This window comes from Tamandua tetradactyla, chromosome 6 (genome assembly GCF_023851605.1).
Source record: "Tamandua tetradactyla isolate mTamTet1 chromosome 6, mTamTet1.pri, whole genome shotgun sequence".
Taxonomy (NCBI): Eukaryota; Metazoa; Chordata; class Mammalia; order Pilosa; family Myrmecophagidae; genus Tamandua; species Tamandua tetradactyla.
The window spans coordinates 97,919,880-97,934,834 of NC_135332.1; the positions used below are offsets into that span (position 1 = coordinate 97,919,880).

The 14,955-nt window shown below is 45.1% G+C and overlaps 1 protein-coding gene across 1 annotated transcript; it reads left to right on the forward strand.

The window, feature by feature from the left end:
- Window positions 1-11,656: 11,656 nt before the first annotated feature.
- On the forward strand, window positions 11,657-13,559 carry SOX17 (SRY-box transcription factor 17). The gene is made up of 2 exons (XM_077166765.1): window positions 11,657-12,136; window positions 12,643-13,559. The coding sequence occupies exons 1-2, from the start codon at window positions 11,830-11,832 to the stop codon at window positions 13,557-13,559; spliced, it is 1,224 nt and encodes a 407-aa protein (XP_077022880.1). The 5' UTR covers window positions 11,657-11,829.
- The last annotated feature ends 1,396 nt before the right edge of the window (window positions 13,560-14,955 follow it).

Below are 14,955 nucleotides of genomic sequence, written 5' to 3' on the forward strand. Positions count from 1 at the left end.
ATAATGCTCTGTTAATGAAATACATGTCCATAGGAGATCACCTTCTAATGTGACTATAAGGAGGCTTGAATAAAGCACCAACCTTAGTATAAGGACGCTCTGATGGGAAAGGGTGTTTTAAAGAAATAGACAAGATATGAAAATGTGTAGTAAAAGGACTCAACCAGGAGTCATAAGATTCCCTTGTGCTGGATCAATGAAGGCCATACAGAAATCCTTGAATGGTGCTGGGTCTCTTTCATTCATTTAATAAATGCTTGCTGAGTTTCCATGATATGCCAATCCTCAACTCTTGTGGCACTGGGGATAGAGCAATGAACAACATGCACAAATCTTTGGCCTCAGGGAGCTAGTATCCTAATGGGTCAGGAGATAGATATTAAACAAATGAATATAAAATATGACTATGTTGTAACAAGTGCTTTGGGAGAGGCGTGATGGGGAGGTAGGAGACATTGGCTTATTCACCTAGGGTGGCCTCTCAGAATCTCTGAATGTGGGAGCTAGCCACCAGAAAATTGCTCCCACGCAGAAGGAAGAGGATGGACTTTGAGGAGGAAAGTGCTTGGTGTGTCCCAGGAACAGCCAGAAGGCTAGAACCTACCAACTGAAGCAGAGTGGTAAGAGATGGGAGTGCAGAGAGAGGAAGGAGCCAGTTCTGGCGAGAATGTGCAGGTCACCGTAACAGATAGGATATTTACATGGGATTGAATTGGAAGTGATGATGGTAATACTGTGCATTTGCACTGGAAAATGGAAGGAATGTTCAATATTAAATTGTAGCCAATCAAATGCTATGTGAAAGTGTTAGAAAGTATTTGCATTAATCATCCCTGATTAACATGTATATATGCCCATTATAATTTTATATACACCCACTACAATTTATTTGTTACATAGAGTAAAATAAATGCTGGCAAAATCAAATAGTATAGGCCATTCAGCTACTGAAGATTTAAACTGTTCAAGAATTAAAGCCTCATAATGGGTAGAGAGTTTCTGTTCTGGGTGATGAAAAAGTTCAAGTAATGGAAAATGGTGATGATAGCACAACACTGTAAAAGTAATGTTTTCCGAATTGTATGATTAAAAAAGTTAAAATGGTAAATCTTTTGTTTTATATTTATATATGTATAAACACAATTCAAAAAAACAAAGCCTCAAGTTGAGCAACCATCCTAGAACACAGTTCACATTAGATCTGCTTTGTAAGTCTCTTTACATGCAATGAACAAACCAGTTTATACATACACATATGATTAATATTAATTAAATCTCTCACATTTATGGTCTTGCTTAACCAGAGACTGCTCCTTCTGGCTCTAGGATATTTGAACATCACCCCGGTTTGTAGGCATGACCCAGTAAGATTTTCCTCCTTTAGTTTTGTTAAAGGAACAAGATTTGCCAAGGAGATAAGAACTGGTTTCTGTACCCCGGGTTGCCCACTGCAGCCGAACATGTATCTTTTCACTGTCAGATTTGAAGTGGGTACTGGCAATGCAGCTCCTAAGTTGTTGCAAGAGAAAATGCTGCATGGTAAGATGCACAGAGAACTACCTGATCTTCTTTGGACACTCAGTGGTATTTCTTTATTTTCATCTTGCTCCACTGAACTTTCTCACACTGAGGATAGAAATGACTCATGGGGATTAAGTCATGCACAGCAGCAGTGTAAATTAGATTGGCCAAATTCTGCATTTGGCAAAGTTATGGAAATCTGAATTATGCATTTTCTTAGCTTGATAATATGGACAGTGTATGTGTATGGATGTGGCTGACAGTGAGGGAGGCAATATATTTATGAAATATTTCCTCAGTGCTGCCAGAAATTCTATGAGCACTCCTGTAAAACATTATGTAATATTTACTCCTCTTCTTCTTTAGAGTTTTGAGTAAAAATAAAAAAAAAAATCCTAGTTGGTCAAATCAATATATAGCTTTGCTTAAGCCATGACTAAAATTCCAATGGATATTTTTTTGGTTCTTAAAGGTGCAATCTTGTAGTTTCAAAACTGGGGAAGACCATATCCCCAAAAAACAAAAGTAATACCTTTTTGTTCTGTTTTAAAATTTCTTCCAGAAGAATTGTCCAGCAGATACAGTTTATGGTTTGTAGTTTAGATAGTTTATAGTTTTATTTTTATATTTTTTGACTTAAAAATTTTAAAGTGAATTTTTAAATGATTTTTTTCTATCTCTCCTTTTCAGGCATGGAAGAATCGGAGTGCCAGGGGTGTTTCTCAGCATGAGGCCAAGAAAAGGGGGACACAGAAGAGAAAGGTGGAGGAGGCCACTGGCACAATTGGGAGATTGATTCCATTGAATAAATAAGCAGGTATTTAGAAGGTAATGAACAGGAGCCAGGTGTCTCCATGTCAGAAAAGGGATTTACAAATATGGAAAGGGAAAAGGATAGAATACACTCTGAGATGTTGGATTGAAGTTGGAGGTATCCTTAATTAACTTATGGTTTTAAATACAGATTCCGAGATGCATATACAAATAGTTGCAGATACATGTGTGTATTTGTGTGCACACATGCTTAACTCTATCTCTCAGCCCTGTCCCCTGAGAGTCCTGGAAGCAATAATCAGGCAAGTGGATTAAGTTTGGATGTGCAACCCTGATTTGAGTATCTAATGCCATAACTAAAAGATGCCCCTGATTCTGTGGAGAATGTCTGCATCCAGGGTTGAAGACAGAGAAAGCACAAGATGGGCTGAAATATCTTGTTATGCCAAAAAACAAGGAAATGGTTAAAAAGTGATAAAAAGCATATCCAAAGGATACAGAAGCCAGCTTGTAAGAGGCCCCGGTGGCCAAATCTGGGATAGCTATAGAACCCAAATATATTATTAGTTAAGGATGACAAAGTGTTGAATAAAGAAGGAATCCATGAATCCATCCTGACATAGATAAATAAACAAACAATAAAATATAAAGAATAAATAAATGTAGAAGGAATGATGGAAAGGGAAAAAAACACTATTTCATCATCCATCTGAATAGATGCTCAGGCAGGTGGTTGGAAGTTTGATGAGGAGCAGGATATTAGTCTAATTGAGTAATTTCCCGCCCCCCCCCCCCCCCCCCACAAAAGTCCTATAAATTACAAAGGGGGAAATGGTGACTTGCAGATAGAGAAACTGGGCAGACACCTATGTGTCCAGTTGGTCCAGGTCTGCGTCCCCAGTGGTCCTGGGACAGGCTGATGTCATGGCCCTCTTGTGAGGTGCCAAGAAGAGCTCCCCATCCTGCCCAAGGCTTCCTGCCAAAGATGCACAGTCCAAGTCTCATCAGAGAAGATATCAGAAAGACCCTTCGTGGGGCATCCTTTAGAATGAAAGGTCTGCACCCTTTAAGATTATAAAAGATAGAAGAGACAGGGAAAGAGGGAGGAAGTGTTCCAGACGGAAATCTGAAGAGATGTGATAACTAAGTGCAATGTGTCATTCTCGATTAGACCAGAAGGGAAAAGAGACATCTTTGGAGCTATTGGTAAAACTGTCATTAGCTATGTGGCTTAGAGGGTAGTGATATGTGGTAGTAATGTTAATTTCCTGATTTGTACGGTTGTTTGGGGGTTATATGAGATATTGCTCTAGTTTGGGCAAAATACACACTACAGCATTTAAGAGTGATGAGATATCATGCTACAGCTTGTGATTTTAATATCTAAGATACAACATATTGATGTATTATATTGAAGTATATCTTTATATTTAATATTGTATCATAATTAATGACTAATTAATACATTAGTCTATGTATTATAGACTAATTATTATATATTTATATTGCACTTTACATTTATATATATTTAGAAAGGGATGGTGAGATGGGAGTGATTATGGAGAAATGTTTATATTTACTTATTTATTTAGAGAGAGGAGAAGAGATTAAATGTTAACAAATTGAGAGAGTCTACATGAGGGGGTACAGGGGTTCTTTGAATTGTTCTTGTAATTTTTTTTTTTTTTTTTTTTTTTTTTTTTTAAAGGAAAGACAGAGAGAAGGAAGGAAGGATAGAAGGAAGGAAGGAAGGAAGAAAGGGAAACATTTTTAAACATTTTCTTGTTTTTATTGTATTCTGTTTCTCCGTTTTTGTTACATGGGCTGGGGCCGGGAATCGAACCGAGGTCCTCCGGCATAGCAGGCAAGCACTTTGCCCGCTGAGCCACCGCGGCCCTGTAATTTTTCTATAAGTTTGAAATAACTGCAAAATAAATGACTTCAAAATAATATCTGTGTATGTATATAACTGTACAAGTAAACAAGTACTTTCATATGCTTGTGTAATATGTGATAGTTCACATCTAAGAAATTTTCTTGTTTCGAAACTTGCACTAGCATAATATTAAAGAAATTGGAATGCAGAAGAAGGCTTATGTGGTGTTTTCAATTCTAGGATTTCATAAATGTCAGACAATTTTTAAGGAAAATATTATATAATTGAAGAATGTCAAAAAGAGAGAGTTGCCTGTCCTTTCACCATATGCCAGTTTTAAATTAACCACTGGGATAATCTATTAGCTTTACTAAAATAATGATCAGTCGGTAAATCCATAGTCCAGGGATAAAAATCCATAGTCTTTGCTTATAAAAACGGAATCTGCTCTGCCCTGGATCAAAGGTGAGACTCTCTGTTTGGTAATTAGTAAAAAACAGCTTTTGCTCTAAATACAATAGCATTCCATAATAAGCACAAGTAGGACAGCCTTCTTTTACAATCTCCGACTTCCATCTTATCTCATTTTAATATTTTTTTTCTGTACAAAGAAGCTTCCATAAATCCTTATACCTCCAAATGTCCACAGACACACTCAGATACACACACACACTAGCATAGGTATACTTGGCACTTTCACTTTGCAGAAGTCTTTATGATTATTTGTTTGCCTATTATCTGGGAAATTTGAGAACACATTAGATATTTTTCCCTTTCTTTTTTGAGAAACCAAGACTAGAATTGGGATTCATTTCACTATACTACATTGAAAGGTCTAAACTAGGTTTATACATTTGTATAGTTATTCTTTCTTTGAAACACATATAAACCCTGCCTGGTTATGAAGCTTGAACTTTGCTTCTATGTGTTTAAAATAACTACTTAGCCTATTTAGGTAAGTGCTGTTTTGCAAGATGACTCTGTATTTCAAAGATTTTCTAATAGAATATTGAATATTTTACAATTTGATGTATTTTTTTCTTGGTAATCTTAATAGAATTTAAAAGAGTGAAGTGCACAAAACAAAGATCATTTTACTACCAGAGTAAAAATGTTCACTTTAAAATGTAATTTATATAAATGCACAAGAAGCTATCACAAATGTAACAGACAATTTTGATTAATATAATGTGAGTCAGTTGTATATTCTATTTAATAGAGATTATAGCCAACCTCAGATATAATAGATGTTGAAACATGAAATTAAATTTTGGGGGAAAATATCTGTTTAGTTGTTATAATGCATTTTCCCTCAATACTATGGTAGCTTTTCCTTATTTATTCTCCTGACATATTTCATATGCTAACACACATTAATTTAAATTTTATTTTATTTCATTTATTAAATACACGTGTAGCCCTTCTTCTTTATCAGACTTTGTTCTAAGACATTGATGAACAGTTAACTGATTTCATCCTCATAAAACCTTCTGAGGTTATAACTATTATTATCTTCCACTTTAAGATCAGGAAGCTAAGGAACAGAGCAGTTAGGAAACCTCTTCAAGGATACACAGGAAGTAAACTGTAGAACTAGGATTCAGTCCCCTTTCAGTTCATCTGCCAGGTCCAGGTTCATAACAAACCTTCTTTGCTGCACTGATCCTCAGACTTAGAGATGCCAGGCGATTATCTGTTGACCAGATGAATAGACTATTCTCTTTCTTCTTAGACTGATCTGGAAACACTAAGCAAATTACCCAACCTCTCTGTGCCTTAATTTTCCACTTTGTAAAACAGAGTTGATAATATTTGCCAGCCATTTCTTCCCCCCAAACGACAGTAAGAATGGAGAGAAATTACTTTACCTCACTGTTTTGAATATATTTATAATATTTTTAAGACACGGTCTGATATTTTAAAAACTCATGCTTTGGTTAGGGACCACACTGGCCATTTCTCTGCCATAAATCCTTATTCTGTCTTTACTGTCCTCTGTCTTTATTTAGTTCCACACAGTTCCATTGGATATAGCTATAAATATGGGATAGAAAGAAATTCAAAACAACAGACTCACCCCTGTTAACAGCAAAACCAAATAGGTGGTCCAAGCTCCCTTGTCATGTGTCCTTGTACATCAATCCTTGCTCCTCTTCTGAAATTTGGAGATATAAGGAAGGCTGTCCTGTCTATGTTCAGTGCTGCATGAGTATCTGATGAATTCATATACATGAAACAGCTTTATAAAACTGTCCTGTATGAGTATTAAGAAATTCGTGCTAAAGGTTTGGGTTTTTAAAAATCCCCAATGTAGAGATATTTGCTTTTGTACATCCATAGGAAAATTATCCGTGTACATTCTTGGCCTGCAGCTCCACAACTTCCTGGTCGAATGGGGTCAGAAAAGTGACAGGGCTTGAATTAAGTCTCAGAAGAGGTGGGATTTCTGGTACTTGATGACTGGAGACTGGACTTCTGGTGGATGAGAGGGTGAGCTGGGATATTATAGGCTTGAAGGCAGATCATCGCTCAGTTTACACCGATACGTCTAATATAAGAACATGGTCTTGGCTGAAATGTGTAGAGATAATCTTCACTGCCTTGCTTTGAAGGGAGATGAACCTGTAACTTGAACGAGGCTGGCTGGTAAAGTATCATTAAGCATTTATTAAATACCAACGGATTGCGGGTGCCCCAAGGATATCAAGATGAAATGAGGGAAGACCTGTATTCTATTAAAGAATATTGACAAAGTTGTTGGCAAGGTTCAAGAAATGAACAGAGAAAAAAAGTTAGGTACCGACAGGAAGCATAAGACTCTGAACTGGAATCCTGCAAGGAGAGCTAATATTTTCCCTCCTGTGCATGAACTTCGGAAGCCAACTCAGGCACTGTTTCATCAAAATCTGTAGTGTTGTGCCTCAAATTGCATAGCAAAGCTGGTATTGAGGCCCGTCCTGAGATCTATTTAACTTTGATGGGTTCCACCATCAGAGAAAGCACATCTTGCCCTAACTAACCACCTGACAAAATTCAGTCCCATTTATTAGGAAAACTTCATAAACCAGTTTTCCGAGTGGGAAGGCAACATAATACCTTTTGGAGAAAAAAAATCTCAGAAGTATTTAGCCTACTGATGTCAGCAAAACCTTTCCAGGCCAGGAACAAATTATTGCAGAACAGTCCTGGAACACCTAGCTGTAGGTTAAAGCGGGAAGAAGACTTAGGATACTGCATGGCACATTTCTCCGAGGCAGGGACCCTGTCTGCTCTCTTCTGGGTGGGAGTGCAAGTATTCTGCTGGCAGCGGTGCTGCTGCTAAGATGTCTGGGCAGAGGAAGACACAACTGTGCAAGGAAATATCTGGCCTCCCCTAGGGTGTGGGCAGGTAGCAGGAGGTCAGGCACGGAAGCCTTGCCGCTATTCGGTTCCATTTAGAGACAGATCTGAAGCGGGCAGAACCTGCAAGACAGCTTACGGGTAACTTGCCCTGGGGGAAGAGGGCTGTTTATCCACGTACCCCCACCCCCACCCCTCCAGTGAATCCCCTCCCAGGGAGTCCGAGCTTCCATATGCTAGGCCAAAAAGAGAGGGGGCCCACACCTCAGCCAAGAGGCCACGGGGGTGGGGGACTAAGAAACACTCGTGGAGACAAGTTGCTGAGCAGGGAAACGGGCCCGGAACCGCGCATTTCCGGCTTCGCCTGTGCAAACCCCAGGCGGGGCCAAGCGGGAACCGAGACGCGGTTGAGGAGTCTCCCGGGCCGGGGCGGGGTTGGTGAGCGGCCGCTAGGGGGGGCCCTGGATGGGGGAGGGATGCGGCCGAGGGGAGTGGGAAAGGGAGTAAGGGCAGACCGTCTCCCACCGCCTGGAATAAGGCTCATTCCCAGAGCCCCATAGCAGAGGGGCAGAGCCGAGCGCGAGCAGGGCGGGGAGATGCGGATGTGCGGAGCTCCCACCGCTCCAGGACATCCCTAACCCGGGGGCTGCGCGGCGCCGACCGCGGGAGGCGGAGTGGGTCGGCAGCTATCTTCCCCGCCACACCTTCGCCCCCACCCCTTCCTGCCCGCGACCTTTGACCTTGCATCCCGGGTCCACCGGAGACTGGCCGTGGGACCCGGACGAGACAGGAAAGGTATCGAGAGGTGCGGCACCATCGCCCACTCGGCGCCAGAGTACGCGGAATCGCAGGCGTCCGGCGCCGGGGACCCTACCTGGATGGTGCAGCGGCCCGACCTGGGCGGTGCGGAGCCCTCAACCGCGCTTCCCGCCGCAGACCGGCCACCTAACAGCTCGGCTCCCAAGGGCCGCGCAGATGCAGGGTTTATAAACGCAAAGACCTGATTGTTGGTCTTTGTTCCAGGGATACCATTGTTTATTCATTCAGCGGGCCGCCCCGCGCGGTCTCCGGGCTCGCGGCTTCCCCTCCACCCCCCCACGTATTCGCTCCCCCGAGCCAACCGGGATCTGTGTGGGTGCGCACCGATCTTGCTCCGGAGCCACGCGCGTCCTTGGTGCGACTCGGTTTTGCTACCATCGAGAACACAAACGCCCGCTGGCAATCACTAGGCTTAGCTTGGTCACTCCGAGACCAGGGAAAAGCGGAGTTTTGAAACACATTGAGTCACCTGCCTGGTTAATTGTCACGCCCAGCGGCCCAAGCCTCAAGCGGTAACGGGCCCAGCTTCTTGCTACACGGGGCGCTTCCTCACCCAGTCCTGGTAGAAATCTAGCGCCTTGGGTCCCCTGGGGACTCGGGCTGTTCGCGTACAGAGCAGACCGGGGCCCAGAGATCCCCGGCCCTGCCCCAGAAACGCACCGCCTGGCTACGTGCGCGGGTGGGCGCGTCTGTTACCCGTGAAACTTAACTCCCCCACCCCGCGTAAATTTCTCGTGTTGAGAAAAGCAGGGCTTGCAGGAAGCCACTCCGGATGTTTGCAGCTTTTCATGTGGCATTTGTGGCTGGCTCTGATAACGCCCGGAGCTCGGCTTCCAACGCCGGACTTCGTAAGAAGACTGAATCAGGAATGAGTCCACACACATACCGCGGCTCGGAGCGCCGCCCCCGCCGCCCACTCCTCAAATATATGACAAGAGAGTTATCAGAAGAAATGTGATCTAGATAATGGTGTGTAAAAGGTATTGGTCTTGGAGAGGTACCAGAATTCTACGTATGGCAAGCCACGAATGTCCTTTAAGTCTTCCAGGGAAGGCTTTATACGAAGTGGGGGGTGGGGCGCTTCAGTTCATCCCAAGGATCTTATGATCTCATCCAGCTTCTCAGTAAACTTACCGGACAAACATCAGTAGCTGTTCTCCAGGAACAATAGCAAATATTAATGGGTACCCCCAAGTTTTCTTCCCAGTTTCTTGATTTTATTGCTTCCTCAGTACATCTCTCCCTGTAAAGGACTGGTTGAGAAAGAAAATGTGCCAGGGTAAACCTGTGGATATAAGTATTTCTGGATCGACACCAAATTTTGGATTCTATTTCCTGTATCGTTTTTTATTTTTTAAGGAGTTAGACAAAAAGATGCATCTAGACAGATAAAGTAGATTCTGGAATTGGCAATGTTTTTGTTTAGTTTTCAATCTCCATTCTAAGAAAACTCCTAATAGTTCATAAAAGCCTTTGCACTAATAGAAAATTCTGCATTGAGAATTTTGAAAATGTATTTCTTACTCTCCAGAAAATTTAGAGAAGATCACTAAGAAAACAGCAAGGAGTGATGGGATTAATTTGAAATATTACTCTCCCTACTCCTAGAGCTTCCTTAACTGCATAGCCATTTGCAATGCATTTGAGTTTTGTTTTCCTCTGAAAAAAGCATTTATTTAAGAAAAAAAGCCTTAGAGGAAAGCACATAAACACACAATAACCACTTCAAAACCTCCAACTAAAAATAACAGCCCTCTATGGCTTTCCTAAACAGATTTCAAATTTGTTCTCATCTCAACTTCAGAGACCGAGGAACGAGAACCACTTTCTTTCGCTCTTGTCCCTGTCACATCTGTAGACTGACTGGATAGAGTGTGTAGCAGTCCTTTAGGGAACAGAGATGGTAAAGAAACTGGAGGAAAGGCGAGGGGTTTGTGAAGGCTCTGTGTTTCTTTTGTTTGTTTGTTTTTAATGGGTGTCACTAATAAGCCAGATTTGACAGATGACTTTGCCTCTGTAATATCACACAAAAAGCTGCAGCATTCACCTCTCAGATCCCGGATATAAGCAATAGTTTTTCATCACCCTTTCACAGTAAACAAAGAAAATCTCTTCTGGAGATTGATGTATTGAGTTCTTTGGCAAAGTTATCTCAAATTATGCAGGAATGGCTATGTTAGCTGCCTCAGAAAACAACACAAATACACAAATACATTAATGCCACAGCTTGGTCTCCAACAAATTGCTTAACCTCTCGGTACTTAGTTCCTCTCCAGAAAGATAAATAGTGTCTAGTCAGAGTTGTTAGGATAAATTAGTTTGCTAGTGTTTGCAGGGTGCTAAGAACATTTGCATGGCATGCAAAAGGTTTTTTCAGCAATAAATAATTTGCATTTAATAGCCTTTCGGGTTTTCATTCTATTCTAAAGAGATGTATGGAAATTTGCCTGGGTAACCCCCCTTAAACAGACCCTAAGAGCTTAAGTCATTTTGCTGCTCAAAAGGATTCCTCTCCTTTTCCTAACAGACTTGGGTGTTTAAATACTTTTTAGTACATTATAGAAATCAAAACTAACTCTCCCCGCTTTTGCCGAATACATATGAAGAACTGTTTTGTTGTATTTATTATACATTTCATGTACAAATTTTCCAGGGTTGGGTTACACCCTGAAAGGCTTTAATTTCTTCAAGGTGACGGGATATTGGCTACAGAGCATCATTTCATATTTAATCTTTTAGTGAGAACTTACCTCGGACATAGCATTTTGAATCGAATCCGACAAGCAAGCGAGCCCTTGCGGGGGACGATTGCATTTTCATTTATTATCAACAGTGTCTTCTGCATTCGAAAAAACACCTGTGAAGACACCTGTGAAGACACCTGTGCAAGTTCTTTGGCAGCAAGCTTGCCACCCACCACTGCCATACACTTAGCTAGAGTAAGGAAGACTTGATTTAAAAGAGAATAGAGTGGACACTTGGAATGTTAGTCAGAACCACCTAGGGCAGGTCCTTGCATCCTGTGGTACATTCAGCTCCCCTGAAGGTTTTCCGGGAGTCCTCCCCCCACCCTTCCCCGGCCTGGAGGATTTGGCGCCAGAGCCCGGCTCCAGCCTGTTCTCCCGGGGGGCAGGGGTAGCCTGGGAGAGCGGGGTCGGGGGAGGGGAAAGGGGCGGACGTGGGTTTGAACTGAGACTTGCGACCCGGGCTGGGCGTGGGCCTAAGGACGCCGGCCCGGTCCGCCCCCGTCGCGCCATTGGCCAAGTCTGTGCACAAAAGGCCCCGCGACCGGGGGCGTCCGCAGTGTTACTGGGCAGGCAGGGGGCTCCCTGTACGCGGTGAGCTGGGAAAAGACAGGAACACCGACGGCGGGGGTAGGGCCAGAGGCCAATTCTTAGCCCGCACGCTCTGCTCTTCTTCCTTCGCTCTTCCCACCCCGGGTCGGGGGCGGCGGCGTGTCCGGAGGGGGGCCGTGGGGCGCGGGGCCGGGCTGGAGCGCCATGAGCAGCCCGGATGCCGGCTACGCCAGTGACGACCAGAGCCAGGCCCGGAGCGCGCTGCCCGCGGTGATGGCGGGGCTGGGCCCCTGCCCCTGGGCCGAGTCGCTGAGCCCCCTGGGGGACGTGAAGATGAAAGGCGAGGCGGCGACGGGCAGCGGCGCGCCGGCCGGGGCCTCAGGCAGAGCCAAGGGCGAGTCTCGCATCCGGCGGCCCATGAACGCGTTCATGGTGTGGGCGAAGGACGAGCGCAAGAGGCTGGCGCAACAGAACCCGGACCTGCACAACGCCGAACTGAGCAAGATGCTGGGTAAGTCCGAGCGCGGGACCCAGATGGCCAAGCGCGCGGCTGTTAGGCCCCGACCCGCTTTCTCCAACCCAAAAAGGGGGTTTTGTCGTTGCGGGCCTTGGTTCTGTAATGTCGTACACCCGCGTTCCATACAGCGAGTCGTGCAGCGGCCACTTCGGTGCCTGGGGATCCCTATTCCCTTCCCACTCCCACTAGTTTCTCAAACAGGCTTTTAGACGGGCCGTGGTTCACCACTACTGTTCGCGGGCGGCGGGGGTGCGTCCCGCGCGTCCCTTTCCTTGGGTGGGTGTTTCCTTGGGTCAGTCACTTGAAGGACACGGCGCCCGGGACAGCGGGAAAGCCGTATCCGGGTTAAAAACGGGGAAACCCTGGGCCGTTTTCCTCTCGTGTGTAGGGGTCCTGGTCCCCTTCTCCCCGTAACTGGTCTGGAGGGGAGTTGTGCGGTTCGGTCCGGGAGCGGAGCGCGCCCGGTCACCCCGCGCCCTGCCCCGGTCCCTGCCCCCTAGGCAAGTCGTGGAAGGCACTAACGCTGGCGGAGAAGCGGCCCTTCGTGGAGGAGGCGGAGCGCCTGCGTGTGCAACACATGCAGGACCACCCCAACTACAAGTACCGACCGCGGCGCCGCAAGCAGGTGAAACGCCTCAAGCGGGTGGAGGGAGGCTTCCTACATGGCCTCGCTGAGCCTCCCGCCGCCGCGCTGGGCCCCGAAGGCGGCCGCGCGGGCCTGGACGGCTTGGGCCTGCCCTTCCCGGAGCCGGCCTTCCCTCCGGGACCGCCGCTCCTGCCCCCGCATCTTGGCGGCCACTACCGTGACTGTCAGGGCCTGGGCGCATCCCCGCTTGATGGTTATCCACTGCCCACGCCCGACACGTCCCCGCTGGACGGCGTGGACCCAGACCCGGCCTTTTTCGCCGCCCCGCTCCCCGCGGACTGCCCGGCTCCCGGCGCCTACCCCTACCCGCAGGCCTCGGACTACGCGGGGCCGCAGGAACCGACCGCAGGAACCCTGCATCACCCCCGGCTCGGCCCTGACCCGGCAGGGCCCGCACTGTCGAGCCTCCTGGCGCCCCCCAACCCCCTGCACATGTACTACGGCGCGGTGAGTTCGCCGGCGGGAGTCAGCGCGCGTGGCTTTCAGATGGCCCAGCAGCAGCATCCGCCAGGCCCGGGGCAGCCATCGCCGCCACCTGACGGGCTGTCCTGCCGCGACGCCGCGGACCCGAGCCAGCCCGCTGAGCTCCTCGGGGAGGTGGACCGCACGGAATTTGAACAGTATTTGCACTTCGTGTGTAAGCCCGAGATGGGCCTCCCTTACCAGGGACACGACTCCAGCGTTAATATCCCCGACGGACACGGGGCCATCTCCTCGGTAGTGTCCGACGCCAGCTCTGCGGTATATTACTGCAACTATCCTGACGTTTGACAGGTCAGATCCACCCCGCCTTCAGGCCAGAAGCCCCAACAGTGTTACACACTTCCTGGAGGAGCTAAGGAAATCCTCAGCCTCATGTTTTAAGTTGCCGTGGCATATAATTTATGGTAATTTATTTGTTCTGCCCCTCGAACAGTTTTGGGGGGGGGGAATGTGAGGTTACGTTTCATAAATTTGTCACAGTTGCATTGCCAAAGCCTCGTTTCCATCTTCAAGTTTACCTAGCTTTGAATACGTCCTAGAATAACTTGCTCCGTTTCCTGAAAATTTATTGATCAAAGAAATTTTGTTGTGGTTGTTCTTATTAATCTTTGAAAAAATAAAAAAAATCTAGATTCTTGCATTTTTCATTCTGACTTTGTCACACTTGTCTCACCAAGAGTTACTTAGGCTTGAATTTAAATTTTAGATTAAAATACTTTAATGGGGGTGATATTTAATCCTTACTGTAATTTTCTCAAAATAGTAGCCCTCAAATGGTTTCAAGGACAAGCTCTAACAATTTAAGATATCCAAGTTAACGAGATTGTTTTTGCTAGGAAAAATAAGGAGTTGAGCCTACTTGATATTTCAAGTGATCTTTTCCAATCTTAACACTTAAATATTCAATTCTTGAATATGTTAATCAAAGGGGAATTTTGATTTCCTAATTAAGTCATAACCTTCATACCTTAATATGGGGCCTTAGGGGATTTCACTTGGGATTCTACAAGGCATCTTATCCCTTCTCAAAACTTGAATTTGCCTTTCATATTTCTAAACCTTGAGTTGTTGGGTTAAAAATACTTAGAAAGAGATGAAGTTTACTAAACGATAAAACTTACATTGTGACCTTACAATATTTTGCTATTGGGACATATAATTGCACTTCCTGACACTTGAGTCCTTAAACCTAGAAAAGTCCACAGATGATTTCACATTAAGTACAACTAAATCTAGTGCTTAAAGCATCAGTGAACTGAGTTCAGTACCTTGCAAGGAAGGTTGGTTTCTGAAATCTGTTACAGTGCTCTAAATTGCTGTGGGTTTGCTTTTCATGAGATTTTAAAGGCTGAGCCCATGAATGGTTACAGGTGACTTGTAATGAGTCCAACAGTTCTTCCCATTATTTCCAGAGTTTGAGCTCTAGCAATCCTTCAGTGCACAGGTGCAGTTCTCCAGTTTCTACAACTGGGGAAAGACCAAGCTTTTTCTGCTTCCTTGGTATTAGGGAAAGCTTAGCAATTTTCTGTCCTTGCAGCGTATTTGCTCATTGTTCACTTTGCAATAGGAGAACTTACACTGTTGGTGAGTAACTATAATGCTCCATAGTGCTATAAAGAAAAGGGAGGTTTGGAATAGTTTTAAGTGTTGATCTTGAAGAGGGAGAGCTGAGCTGAAACGTTTG